Below are 14,966 nucleotides of genomic sequence, written 5' to 3' on the forward strand. Positions count from 1 at the left end.
AGTCGTCACTGAGACAAAAGCAAAATACTGTAGATTTTGGAAATCTAAAACAACAGCAGAAACTGCTGGAAACATTCTGATGGTCGGGCGGCATCTGTGAAGAGAGAATCAAAGCTAACGTTTCATGTTGATGACCTCTCATCAGAACTGGAAGACGCTAGTGGTTAACTTATTTTAAACAAGTACAGGGCCAGGGGGAAGGGAAGGGAAGGGAGACACTTTCTTATCACTGAGATTTGATTGTGAAATATTCATGCTCCAGCAGTATGATTTTTGTCATTCCAGACATGGGTTGTGTAAGACATTAGGCTGAAGTATATTGGTGGTTATAAGTCTGTCATTGATAGTGGTAGTAGTGGGCACAATTTAATCTATTGGATTAAGTGTATTTTTTCTTATAACATTGGTATCAGCATGTTTATTAATCCTCATGGCAACACTAGGAAGCAGTCTGCTCTGGTGAATAATCAGTTATGAATTAGTCCTAATGAATCTTTAATAGATTTCTTTCTCTTGCTGTATCAGGGATGAGGGACTTCAGTTATGTGAGAGACTAGAGAAGCTGGGATTGTTTTCCTTATAGCAGAAAAGGTTAAGGGGAGATTTGATAGAGGCGTTCAAAATCATGAACGGTTTTGATAGAGTAAATAAGGAGAAACTGTTTCCATTGGCGGGTGCGTCGGTAACCACAGAATACAGATTTAAGATAATTGACAAAAGAACCAGAAGGGAGATGAGGAGAAATTGTTTTATGCAGTGAGTTGTTATGGTCTGGAATGCACTGCCTGAAAGAGTGGTGGAAGCAGATTCAATGGTAACTTTCAAAAGGGAATTGGATAAATACTTGAAAAGGAGAAATTTGCAAGGCTATGAGGAAAGAGCAGGGGAGTGGGACTAATTAGATAGCTCTTTCAAAGAGCTGACACAGGCACGATGGGCCAAATGGCCTTCTGTGCTGTAAGATTCTATGATTCTAGGTGAGAAATAGAATTATTGTGATTGTTTATACGTAACATTGTTGAAAAACTGGAAAATTCTGCTCCATTTTTCCTGCCAATTTTCTCCTCCTGAAAGACCTGCATTCATATAGCATCTTATCACATCTAACACCTCAATGCCTTTCACCCAAATTACTTTTACATTGTTTTGTAGGTGATTGCAGCAACCAAGTTGCATACAGCAAGATCCCACAAGCAAAAATGAGAAGAATGAGCAGTTAATCTGTTTTAGCTATGTTGGCCAAGGCACCAGGAGAACTCTCTTAGCTTCTTCAAAAAATGTCATGGCATTTTATTTTTATTAGGAAAAGAGAATACATACATATGTTTTGTAAAGACACTGCAATTTTCTCACAAAAAGTACATACAGGAAATATGTTGCCGTGGCATCTTTTACATCTACTTGAACAAGCAGCTGGCGCTTTGGTTTGAAGGTTTCTTCACCTGAGGAAAGCACCTTTGTCAGTGCAGAATTCCCTCAGTAAGCACTAAAGTGTCATCTTAGGTTATGTGCTCAAAACCTGCTGCCTCAAAAGCAAGAGTGCTATCTGCTGAGCTAAACTGATACTTAGTAAAAGGCGCCAACTTGTGTCAGGGTTTGGTCCCATTGGGACACTTAGCCTTCTTAAAATCGCTCTCAAGTGACCTTTCTTTACAAGCCTGGAAGCTGATGTCTGCAGGTCAGTGGAGCCAGATGCCCCACAGCTCTGTCTGTTCATGCCATAACCTGACATCTATAACTATGCATTGAGTAGCGGTCACTGGATAGCAATCAGTAGCAGGAGCCCTGGCTGATATTTTCTTCCTTTCCCCCCACCCCCCCACCCCCCACACGCCTTAATTTTACAAGATGCACTGCATGGAAAATTTAATGTGGAAAGAGTATGGTAGGTGCACCTGATAGTGTTACCATTTTTCCTGCTGACCCACTGAGTCTGTAGGTAAATAACAGATAAAGTTAGATGCAAATCCCAAATGATGTCCACTCAGTATGTAACATTAGTGAATTCACAATCTCAATATATAATCACCATTAGGTGAAGAATTTCAGATGTCAATTTCCCTCTTCCCATTTGAGCAATGTGTAGGAAAAAAGGATTGGGATATATATGATGCCTAAATTAGCTTGATTTGAATGATCCTATAGCCAATCCGATTAATATTAGCTGGTCTATTTCTATGGTTTTGCACACAGCGAGTCAAGACCTGTACAGTGTTGAAAAATTTCATCTGGATCTTCCTAAAGGACGTAATGACCACACATCCTAAATCAGTGGACTATAGAAACTGCTACTATAATAACAATAGTAATTGTAAACAATTTTACAACACCAAGTTATAGTCCAGCAATTTTATTTTAAATTCACAAGCTTTCGGAGGCTACCTCCTTCCTCAGGATAAAATAAAATAAAATTGCTGGACTATAACTTGGTGTTGTAAAATTGTTTACAATTGTCAACCCCAGTCCATCACCGGCATCTCCACATCATGACTAACAATAGTAATGGTTTAGTACAAAATGTGTTGCTGCTTTTTTGACACAATATAATTGCATCAGGAAAACTGAAGCTACCGAAACCATGAACCACAAGCATCACAACCTACTACCAATGAAAGGATACTGATAAACATTACACCGTAGCTAAGTAGGCACCAATGAATTCATAAATTAATGTAGCAGCCAGCACCACTTCATAGAGCAAACTAATACATTAATGCAGCAGTGGGCACCAGTGAATTAAATGGAGAAGTGGGCGGAAGTGAATTAATACATTTATAGAACAACTGAAACAGCAATAAATTAATGAATGAATGTTAATGACCTTCCCTCCCCCTTCACTGATCCCTTTTACCTCTTCTGATCTCTCCCTCCCTGAATGCCCCCTCCACTGCCCTTGTTGTCTTACTTCAATTTTTCTGTCTTAAAGCTAGTTCCCTTGTTATAACTACATAGAGTTACATAGAATCTACAGCACAGAAACAGGCCATTCAGCCCATCTAGTCTTTGCTGGTGTTTATACTCCACATGAGCCTCCTCCCACTTTAATTACCTCTTGCCCCCCCCCCCCCAATATCCTTCTATTCCCCTCTCCCTCATGCATGAATCAAGCCTTCCCTTAAATGCATCAATGCTATCTGCTTCAACCACTCCATGTGACAGCGAGTTCCACATTCTCATCACTCTGTGCAAAGAAATTCCTCCTAAACTCTTTTTCTATTCATTCATGGGATGCGGGCGTGGCTGGCAAGGCCAGCATTTATTGCCCATCCCTAATTTCACTTGAGCTGCCTTGTTGAACCACTACTGTATGTGTGGTGAAGGTTCTCCCACAGTGCTGTTAGGTAGGGAGTTCCAGGATTTTGACCCAGCGACGATGAAGGAATGGCGATATGTGGGTTTGGGAGGTGCTGTCGAAGAAACCTTGGCGAGTTGTTGCAGTGCATCTTGTAGATGGTACACACTGCAGCCACGGTGCGCCAGTAGTGAAGGGAGTGAATGTTTAGTGTGGTGGATGGAGTGCCAATCAAGTGGGCCGCTTTGTCCTGAATGGTGTTGAGCTTCTTGAATGTTGTTGTAGCTGCACTCATCCAGGCAAGTGGAGAGTATTCCATTACACTCCTGACTTGTGCCTTGTAGATAGTGGAAAGGCTTTGGGGAGTCAGGAGGTGAGTCACTCGCCGCAGAATACCCAGCCTCTCAGCTGCTCTTGTAGCCACAGTATTTATGTGGCTGGTCCAGTTTAGTTTCTGGTCAATGGTGACCCCCAGGATGTTGATGGTGGGGGATTTGGTGATGGTAATGCCATTGAATGTCAAGGGGAGGTGGTTAGACTCTCTTGTTGGAGATGATCATTGCCTGGTACTTGTCTGGCACGAATGTTACTTGCCACTTATGAACCCAAGCTCGGATGTTGTCCATGTCTTGCTGCATGTGGGCACAGACTGCTTCATTATCTGAGTGGTTGCAAATGGAACTGAACACTGTGCAATCAACAGCGAACATCCCCACTTCTGACCTTATGATGGAGGGAAGGCTATTGATGAAGCAGCTGAAGATGGTTGGGCCGAGGACACTGCCCTGAGGAACTCCTGCAGCAATGACTTGGGACTGAGATGATTGGCCTCCAACAACCACTACCATCTTCCTTTGTGTAGGTATGACTCCAGCCACTGGAGAATTTTTCCCCCAATTCCCATTGACTTCAATTTTACTAAGGCTCCTTGATGCCATACTCGGTCAAATGCTGCCTTGATGTCAAGGGCAGTCACTCTCATCTTACCTCTGGAATTCAGCTCTTTTGTCCATGTTTGGACCAAGGCTATAGTGAAGTCTGGAGCCGAGTGGTCCTGGCGGAACCTAAACTGAGCATCGGTGAGCAGGTTACTGGTGAGTAAGTGCCGCTTGATAGTACTGTCGACGACACCTTCCATCACTTTGCTGATGATTGAGAGTAGATTGATGGGGCAGTAATTGGCCGGATTGAATTTGTCCTGCTTTTTGTGGACAGGACATACCTGGGCAATTTTCCATTTTGTTGGGTAGATGGCAGTGTTGTAGCTGTACTGGAACAGCTTGGCTCGAGGCGGGGCTAGTTCTGGAGCACAAGCCTTCAACACTACAGCTGAGATGTTGTTGGGGCCCATTGCCGGTGCACTCTGCCATTTCTTGATATCACGTGGAGTGAATCAAATTGGATGAAGACTGGCTTCTGTGATGATGGGGACCTCGGGAGGAGGCCGAGATGGATTACCTACTTGGCACTTCTGGCTGAAGATGGTTGCTAACGCTTCAGCCTTGTTTGTCTTTTGCACTCACGTTCTGGACTATGCCATCATTGAGGATGGGGATGTTCACGGTGCCTCCTCCTCCGGTTAGTTGTTTGTTTGTCCATCGCCATTCATGGCTGGATGTGGCAGGACTGCAGAGCTTTGAACTAATCCATTGGTTGTGGGATCTCTTAGCTTTATCTATAGCATGTTGCTTCTGCTGTTTAGTATGCATGTAGTCCTGTGTTGTAGCTTCACCAGGTTGGCACCTCATTTTTAGGTACGCCTGGTGCTGCTCCTGGCATGCTCTTCAACACTCTTCATTGAACCGGGGTTGATCATTTGGATTGTTGATCATGGTAGAGTGAGGAATATGCCGGGCCATGAGGTTACAGATTGTGCTGGAATACAATTCTGCTGCTGATGGCCTACAGCGCCTCATGGATGCCCAGTTTTGAGCTGCTAGATCTGTTCTGAATCTATCTAATTTAGCACAGTTGTAGTGCCACACAACACATTGGACGGTGTCCTCAGTATGAAGACGGGACTTCGTCTCCACAAGGATTGTGCGGTGGTCACTCCGACCAATACTGTCATGGATAGATGCATCTGTGACAGGTAGATTGGTGAGAACGAGGTCAAGTGAGAACGTGTTGGTTCTCTCACCACCTGCCGCAGGCCCAGTTTGTCAGCTATGTCCTTCAGGACTCTGCCAGCTCAGTCAGTAGTGGTGCTACCGAGCCACTCTTGGTGATGGACGTTGAAGTCCCCTACGCAGAGTGCATTCTGCGCCCTTGCTACCCTCAGTGCTTCCTCCAAGTGGTGCTCATCGTGGAGGAGTACAGATTCTTCAGCTGAGGGAGGGCAGTAGGTGGTAATCAGCAGGAGGTTTCCTTGCCCGTGTTTGACCTGTTGCCATGAGACTTCATGGCATACAGAGTCAATGTTGAGGACTCCCAGGGCCACTCCCTCCTGACTGTATATCACGGTGCCGCCACCTCTGGTGGGTCTGCCCTGTCGGTGGGACAAGACATACCTAGGGATGGTGATGGAAGATTCTGGGACGTTGGCTGAAAGTTTTGATTCTGTGAGTATGGCTATGTCTGGCTGTTGCTTGACTAGTCTGTGGGACAGCTCTCCCAATTTTGGCACAAGTTCTCAGATGTTAGTGAGGAGGACTTTGTCGGGCCCACTGGGCTTGGTTTGCCTTTGCTCTTGTTGTTTCCGGTGCCTCGTAGTCCGTCCGGTTTTATTCTTCTTATGACTTTTTGCAGTGGGATTATACAAATGTGGCTATACAACTTGCTAGGCCATTTCAGAGGGCAGTTATGAATCAACCACATTGCTGTAGGTCAGGAGTCACATATGGGCCAGACCGGGTAAGGACAGCAGGTTTCTTTCCCTAAAGGGCATTAGTGAACCAGATAGTTTTTACAACAATAGGGTCAATAGTGGTCATCGTTATTGATAATAGGTTTTTTATTATTCCAGATTTTATTTCATAGAATCATAGAAAGGTTACAGCTTAATTAACTGAATTTAAATTCCCCAGCTGGCTTGGTGGGATTTGAGCTCATGACTCTGGATTATTAGTCCAAGCCTCTGGATTATTAGTCCAGTAACATAACCACTATGCCACCGTACCAGATATTTGATTTGCCAGTGGCTATCTTATATTTACGCCCCTCTGTTCTGCACTCACCCACAAGTGGAAACAGTTTCTCTACATCGACCCTATTGAACCACTGTCATTACTCTCAGATCCCTGGACCACACTCTCAACAGTACCAAACCACATGACCTCTGACCCCTCCTCCCCATTACATCAATGTATCTGTGTATCTACCTGCTACCATGAACATCTTCTCTACCAACTGTGTGTGGATCCTGGACTGAAAAAATAGAGAAGTAGGACGACACAAATTTAGGGTATGGGTAAACGGATATGTAATAATAATAACAGAGGTCAATATTTTACAATTTGCTCAAAAATGTGCACATAATCACGGGATTTAAACCTGAAAATGCGCTAATGTCACTTATCGAATTCCAATAAATGAGTGGACCTAAAACTACATTGTTTGTTACAACACATAAAATTGTATCCTCTGACTCACTATGAGCAACACTATGGGAGATCAGCTAGTGTAGTATACATTGTAACAGCCACGTTTAAATGTTCCTATATAAAGTCCAGCAGATGCACATGAGAATGATAGTGGCATAGATTAAAAAGATAAGGTCCCACCAACTATTACACTGTCCTATTGGTCCCAAGACCTGGGGACATAATTGCTTGTATAGAACCTTGGTTAGACCACACGGAGTACTGTGCACAGTTCTGGTCTCCATATTATGAAAAGGATATAGAGGAATGGGAGAAGGTCCAAAAAAGATTTACAAGGATGGTACCAGAACTGAGAGGTTATACCTATCAGGAAAGATTGAACAAGCTGAGGGGTAACCTGATAGAGGTCTTTAAGATTATGAAAGGGTTTGATGGGGTAGATGTAGGTAGCATAGTGGTTATATTACTGGACTAGTAATCCAGAGATCTGGACTAAAATCCAGAGTCATGAGTTCAAATCCCGCCACGGCAGCTAGCGAATTTAAATAAAAATCTGGAATTAAAATACTAGTATCAGTAATGATGGCCATGAAACTACCGGATTGTCGTAAAAACCCATCTGGTTCACTAATGTCCTTTAGGGAAGGAAACCTGCCGTCCTTACCTGGTCTGGCCTATATGTGACTCCAGACCCACAGCAATGTGGTTGATTCTTAATTGCCCTCTGAAATGGCCTAGCAAGCCACTCAGTTGTAAAAATCTCGCTACGAAAAGTCATAATAAGAACTCCCTTCCTAACAGCACTGTGGGAGAACCGTCACCACATGGACTGCAGCGGTTCAAGAAGGCGGCTCACCACCACCTTCTCAAGGGCAATTAGGGATGGGCAATAAATGCCGGCCTCGCCAGCGACGCCCACATCCCGTGAACGAATAAAGAAAAAGATGTTTCCACTTGTGGGGGAGGCCATAAGTACAAGATAGTCACTAATAAATCCAATAAGGAATTCGGAAGAAACTTCTCTGCTCAGAATGTAGAACTTGCTACCACATAGGATATAATTACTGTCAGCGCTATTCAAGTTTGTTTAATCCAGAGGGCTTGTGTAGAATTGGTTTACTGTTTGCAAACTCTGTGAAGCTTGTTTGATTTGATTACTGAGGTCATGTAAGAAAGTAACCTCATGGTCATTTCAGCTCCTCTGCAGGACCCTGTCGCCGAGATCCCATTTCCAGTGGTGTACTATGAATTTCCAAAGTATAGCAGGTTAATGTTACCTGAACAAATTGTCTGCACTCAGTATGTGCCTTCACAGTTCAGTTATAAATTGTTGTTTTCCTGACCAAAACATTTCATGGGTTGTTTACCCATCTGTGCAAGCACCCGCAGAGTACAAAAATACTCCTTCATATTTCCCTCACTAGATTAATTTCTACTGTAACGCCTGATACTATATGAAAAGGCATGTCAGGTTCAATAGTTTTTTTTCATTTTCTAGATTGTTCCCTTTGTGTGCGGAAATTCTTATCATACAAGACCCAGTGCCCGATCTGTTGTGTGGTAAGTAAGACTTTTGCTGGCCTGAAAAAAAAGGTAATGGCTGATCTGGAACATTCTATAAGAAAGTAAAATGACATTATGAGGACATTTAATTACATATTGAACTTAATATTTTTCCATATTAAAGACCATGGTCATCCCAGACCCAAACTATGAAAATCCTGGGATTTTGAGATTGAGAAGCTAATATAATTGGGACAAACATGACTGCCAAGGACAGAGTTTACTTTAAATCCTTTATCGGTCAAATGAACCTGTGATGGGAATCAAATGTTGAGAATTCAGGTCCGATCCTGTTCTTCTTCAAAGTGAAAGAAGCTTCTCCTTGTAGAGGATGAGTAAAGCCGAAGGAATCCGTCAGAGAGGCATGAAAATGTTGGGACCAGAGAGCAGTGCCGCTGACTGTAAATGGCATCTTTTCCAATCAATATTGTTTATGGTCACCTGTCCCAAGAGCATCTCAACCGTGGACAAAGCCAAGGAGAAGAAAGAAGCAAGACACAATGTGAATGGAAGATACAGAGAAAATATAAAGAGCAAGAATGAAAGGGACGGGGAAAGAAACAAGAGATAGACATAGGAGAATATCAGTGTGAGGGACAGACAAAAACATGGAAGCAAGTAAAGTAGAGTGAGAGAAACGAGAGACATTGTGAGAGGACGAGAGAGAAAAGTCAAAATCTGAGAGAGAGAAAAAAAGAGAAGAAATTTGACAGAAAGAGAGCCCAATGTTCCGTGAGAGGTTGGATTTTTGGTGCTGGTCACGTCGCACTCAGTCAACACAACGTCTTGGGGATTTTGTATTCCATTTATTCTGAATATTCATTAGCACATCGTTTTATTGCTAATGTTTTCAGGCATGATAACAGTTTACCCATGGGTAGTTAACACTATCTTTCAGAAGATGGGGCTGAAGGTTTTCGGGAATGTGTCAATATTTGCGGGGTGTCTTCCACGTAGAATAATTTGTGTGGTGCTGAGGGAGTGCTGCATTGTGGCAGGTTTTGTCCTTTGGAAGAGACTTTAAACGGAGTCCCCGTTTACCTGTTCAAGTGAATGTTAAAGACCCCACGACACTATTCAAAGAATAGCTGGGAGTTCTCTGTGTCCCGGTCAACATTGTTCCCTCAACCAACAGCAACAAAACCAGATTAACTGGTCATTAATCTCACCGCTGTTCTTGAGATCTTCCTGTGCTTTCACATTTGTTTGTGAGGTTGGAGAGACATGATACGATGCTGCGTAAATGCAGTTCTTTCTTTCTTGAAATGGATTTGACCTTAGACCAGCCAGTGGCTGAATACAGCTTGTTGTGCAGCATCCACTCTCAAGCCAAGCATTTCCTGTGTCTGAGGGTCAGGCCTGTTCCCAGGCCAGTGGAGACACTCCTTCCAATTTTTTGCCTTCATTCCATGCCTCCTTCCAGGGAGATAGCTGACCCCTGCTCTGTCTATCCCAGGGAGATAGCTGACCCCTGCTCTGTCTATCCCAGGGAGATAGCTGACCCCTGCTCTGTCTATCCCAGGGAGATAGCTGACCCCTGCTCTGTCTATCCCAGGGAGATAGCTGACCCCTGCTCTGTCTATCCCAGGGAGATAGCTGACCCCTGCTCTGTCTATCCCAGGGAGATAGCTGACCCCTGCTCTGTCTATCCCAGGGAGATAGCTGACCCCTGCTCTGTCTATCCCAGGGAGATAGCTGACCCCTGCTCTGTCTATCCCAGGGAGATAGCTGACCCCTGCTCTGTCTATCCCAGGGAGATAGCTGACCCCTGCTCTGTCTATCCCAGGGAGACAGCTGACCCCTGCTCTGTCTATCCCAGGGAGATAGCTGACCCCTGCTCTGTCTATCCCAGGGAGATAGCTGACCCCTGCTCTGTCTATCCCAGGGAGATAGCTGACCCCTGCTCTGTCTATCCCAGGGAGATAGCTGACCCCTGCTCTGTCTATCCCAGGGAGATAGCTGACCCCTGCTCTGTCTATCCCAGGGAGATAGCTGACCCCTGCTCTGTCTATCCCAGGGAGATAGCTGACCCCTGCTCTGTCTATCCCAGGGAGATAGCTGACCCCTGCTCTGTCTATCCCAGGGAGATAGCTGACCCCTGCTCTGTCTATCCCAGGGAGATAGCTGACCCCTGCTCTGTCTATCCCAGGGAGATAGCTGACCCCTGCTCTGTCTATCCCAGGGAGATAGCTGACCCCTGCTCTGTCTATCCCAGGGAGATAGCTGACCCCTGCTCTGTCTATCCCAGGGAGATAGCTGACCCCTGCTCTGTCTAGCCCAGGGAGATAGCTGACCCCTGCTCTGTCTATCCCAGGGAGATAGCTGACCCCTGCTCTGTCTATCCCAGGGAGATAGCTGACCCCTGCTCTGTCTATCCCAGGGAGATAGCTGACCCCTGCTCTGTCTATCCCAGGGAGATAGCTGACCCCTGCTCTGTCTATCCCAGGGAGATAGCTGACCCCTGCTCTGTCTATCCCAAGGAGATGGCTGACCCCTGGTCTGTATATCCCAGGGAGATGGCTGACGCCTCCTCTCTCTATCCCAGGGAGATAGCTGACCCCTGCTCTGTCTATCCCAGGGAGATAGCTGACCCCTGCTCTGTCTATCCCAGGGAGATAGCTGACCCCTGCTCTGTCTAGCCCAGGGAGATAGCTGACCCCTGCTCTGTCTATCCCAGGGAGATAGCTGACCCCTGCTCTGTCTATCCCAGGGAGATAGCTGACCCCTGCTCTGTCTATCCCAGGGAGATAGCTGACCCCTGCTCTGTCTATCCCAGGGAGATAGCTGACCCCTGCTCTGTCTATCCCAGGGAGATAGCTGACCCCTGCTCTGTCTATCCCAAGGAGATGGCTGACCCCTGGTCTGTATATCCCAGGGAGATGGCTGACGCCTCCTCTCTCTATCCCAGGGAGATAGCTGACCCCTGCTCTGTATATCCCAGGGAGATAGCTGACCCCTGCTCTGTATATCCCAGGGAGATAGCTGACCCCTGCTCTGTATATCCCAGGGAGATAGCTGACCCCTGCTCTGTATATCCCAGGGAGATAGCTGACCGCTGCTCTGTATATCCCAGGGAGATAGCTGACCCCTGCTCTGTATATCCCAGGGAGATAGCTGACCCCTGCTCTCTATCCCAGGGAGCTAGCTGACGCCTCCTCTCTCTGTCCCAGGGAGCTGGCTGACGCCTCCTCTCTCTGTCCCAGGGAGATGGCTGACCCCTGGTCTCTCTGTCCCAGGGAGATGGCTGACCCCTGGTCTCTCTGTCCCAGGGAGATGGCTGACCCCTGGTCTCTCTGTCCCAGGGAGATGGCTGACCCCTGGTCTCTCTGTCCCAGGGAGATGGCTGACCCCTGGTCTCTCTGTCCCAGGGAGATGGCTGACCCCCTGGTCTCTCTGTCCCAGGGAGATGGCTGACCCCCTGGTCTCTCTGTCCCAGGGAGATGGCTGACCCCTGGTCTCTCTGTCCCAGGGAGATGGCTGACCCCTGGTCTCTCTGTCCCAGGGAGATGGCTGACCCCTGGTCTCTCTGTCCCAGGGAGATGGCTGACCCCTGGTCTCTCTGTCCCAGGGAGATGGCTGACCCCTGGTCTCTCTGTCCCAGGGAGATGGCTGACCCCTGGTCTCTGTATCCCTACACAGCAACATTACTGAGCAAATAATTCAACATGGGGGAGTCCGCATCTCTCGTCCCCATAGCATCATGTCTTAGTGATACAATGTACAGTGCTATTGCTGATCCAGGAAGGAACCCATGAGATGCTCAGAACCCATCCCCTCCCCAAATAATGGGTATTTGTTCGCAATGGATGGGATGCTGGACTGTCACCATTTGCCCATTACAATTAAAGACGAGTGTACGGGGCCTTTGAGTGACCTATTTTCCTAGACCGTTCTTTTAACACGGGTATGGAAAATCATGCCTCGGGGGGTGGGGGGGGGGGGGGTAATTTAAACCTAACTCGCCGAGGCGGGAAATCCGCAGTATCGGGTGGAATACAGGTTCTGCAGCCCGCCCAATATCACTCTCTGCTGACTTCAGTGGAGAGTAAAATCGGGCAGGGTGTAAAACCAGAGTTACACCCGATCCCGGCAGTTTCTCGACGAGCTGATTAGGTTAAAATTGCCGCCCTAGTGTCTGGTTTTCAATGTCAAAAATCACCCCAAAATCAGACTGGCACGGATGGCCCAATTGATGGGAGTTTTGTCGTCCCAATGAAAAGTCTATGTTCGAATCAAAAGTCTGCCTTGTGTTGCTTGTTTTGAATAATTGTTTTCACACTGTAATGGCACCAACTCTGAGCCCCATTTGTAATTGTGTTTTTTCCCCAACACCACCCCACAGACTGTGACAGAACCAGAACTGCGAAATAACAGAATATTGGATGAACTAGTGAATTGCTTTCGTTCTGCAAGGTACGGCAATATTTTTTGTTGAATAAGTGTAGTGGAATGTCTTCTGTTCTTATTTCTTCGGAATGGCCTCTTGTTTTCCAAAGTGTTTGAATAATTTTAGAAGTGTCTTTTGCTTTCCTACGATAGATGGAGTTTACATGTAAATGATGGCACAGTATCTGTGTCTCAAAGACTGTATGAGTCTAGGTGCTTTGTTTTAACTCTCACTATGCTGACTTTTGTGTGGCATTCAATTTGTTGCATTTTTAAATTCTGTGCCAGTTGTGTCACTTCCCTGTTGCTGGAGTATAGTTCCACAGTAAGGGGTGTTCTTGCTGTATGAGCCCAAACGTTGGTTGCACACTATTCAGCTGTAGAGGCATCGTGGCTCAGCCTCATCCTGCTATCTGCCTGCATTTTCCAGCAGGAGTCATTGGATAGCGGTCAAGAACAGGAAATCTAAATTGCCCACCTGTAACCCAGGGCCACTGAGACCAATTGTAACTAACCCTATCAGCAGCTTGGCTGAGATTGGCTAGCTCGGCATAGACTGAGAATTGAACCCGAGATCTTCTGGTCTGTCTGGGTCCATTGCACGCTGTCATTAGCAACTGAGCCATTAACATATTACATATTTTTAAAAGAAAGAACTTGCATTTATACAGTGCCATTCACAACCTCAGGATGTCCTAGAGCACTTTACAGCCAATTAAATACTTTTGAAGTGTAGTCATTGTTGTAATGTAGGAAATATAGCAGCCAATTTGCACAGTGCAAAGATTCCACAAACAGCAATGTGATAATGACCAGATAATCTGTTACAGTGATGTTGATTGGGGGATAACTATTGGCCAGAACACCGGGGAGAACTCCCCTGCTCTTCTTCAAATAGAGCCATGGGTTCTTTTATGTGCAAATGAGAGGGCAAACAGGATCTCAGTCTCATCCCAAAGACAGCGCCTCCGACAGTGCAGCACTCCCTCAGTACTGCACTGAAGTGTCTGCCTAGATCATCTGCTCACGTCTCTGGAGCTGGACTCAAATCCACAACCTTCTGAATCGGTGTACGGAGTCGTACAACACCAGGTTATAGTCCAACAGCTTTATTTGAAATCACAAGCTTTCGGAGCTTAGCTCCTTCGTCAGGTGAGTGAAGGGTTCCATAAAGGCATCGCATATATAGTCAGAGAACAATGCCTGGTGATTACAGATAATCTTTCCAACTGCCCGTTATCACACCTCGGCAGAGAGATAATCACAGCAATCAAAGGAGTGGATGGTGTTCAGACAGGTTAGTCAGGGACACATTACATCCAAGAATACTGAATACACAAGGGGTCAGATAACAAAGACAGAGAGAGAGAGAGAGAGAGAGAGATCCGAAAGGCAGAGAGAGAGAAAATGACCAGTTGTATTAAAAACAGATAACTTTTTTTCGCTGGTGGGGTTACATGTAGCGTGACATGAACCCAAGATCCCGGTTGAGGCCGTCCTCATGGGTGCGGAGGAGAGAGTGCTACCACTGAGCCAGGTTTTTTGTTAAAACTCTTTCTGATGGTCAGATTGCCACTAATAGGGTAGCAGGCAGCTTAGCGACAAGCCTTTGCCAATGCAACTCCATTGCTGTCAGCTAGGCGCCGCAGTAGAGTGGCCTTCACGGTTTATCCTAAAGATTGCACAAAACATCCATTCACCCTTTGCTACCACTTCAGCGAGATGGGAAAATTTGGAGCTTGGAATGCGAAGTACTGTGGGAAGTGTTTGTCGTCTCGTTACGTAACAGCTGTAAACTTGAAAATAAGAGTGGTTCTGAAGTTGGGATTGTACAAAAGCATCGGCAAATTTGTCAATGATAGAATATAATTCTATAACATTAGTATCACCTCTTTGAAAAAAAATTGGTTGGTGGGGGTGGGTTAGTGTGAACCTGTCATGATTTTCTGAGGTAATTAACGGCAGTTCCCTGATGAGCTTGATTTTAGTTGGGAGAGGGGGCAAGCATAGATGGAAGAATAAGCGCACATATGTTGTATTCCCACATTCATGTGAAACTGTGCTTACAATACGCCACAGGAAAGGCGCTGACTCTTGCTGGTGTACGGTTCCATGGATGTCAGTAGTTTGCTAGTACCTAACTATTCTTTATGTACCCACTTAGACTTTGATTGTCAGCAGGC

At 45.9% G+C, this 14,966-nt stretch overlaps 1 protein-coding gene across 1 annotated transcript in view; it reads left to right on the forward strand.

The window, feature by feature from the left end:
- rad18 (RAD18 E3 ubiquitin protein ligase) overlaps positions 1 to 14,966 on the forward strand; it is a 276,395-nt gene that overhangs the window by 38,121 nt on the left and 223,308 nt on the right. Inside the window, exons 3-4 of the mRNA XM_067998963.1 lie at positions 8,333 to 8,394; positions 12,740 to 12,810. Coding sequence (XP_067855064.1) covers positions 8,333 to 8,394; positions 12,740 to 12,810 — 133 coding nt within the window. The remainder of the gene's footprint in view (positions 1 to 8,332; positions 8,395 to 12,739; positions 12,811 to 14,966) is intronic.

Source organism: Heptranchias perlo, chromosome 17, assembly GCF_035084215.1.
Source record: "Heptranchias perlo isolate sHepPer1 chromosome 17, sHepPer1.hap1, whole genome shotgun sequence".
Lineage (NCBI taxonomy): Eukaryota > Metazoa > Chordata > Chondrichthyes > Hexanchiformes > Hexanchidae > Heptranchias > Heptranchias perlo.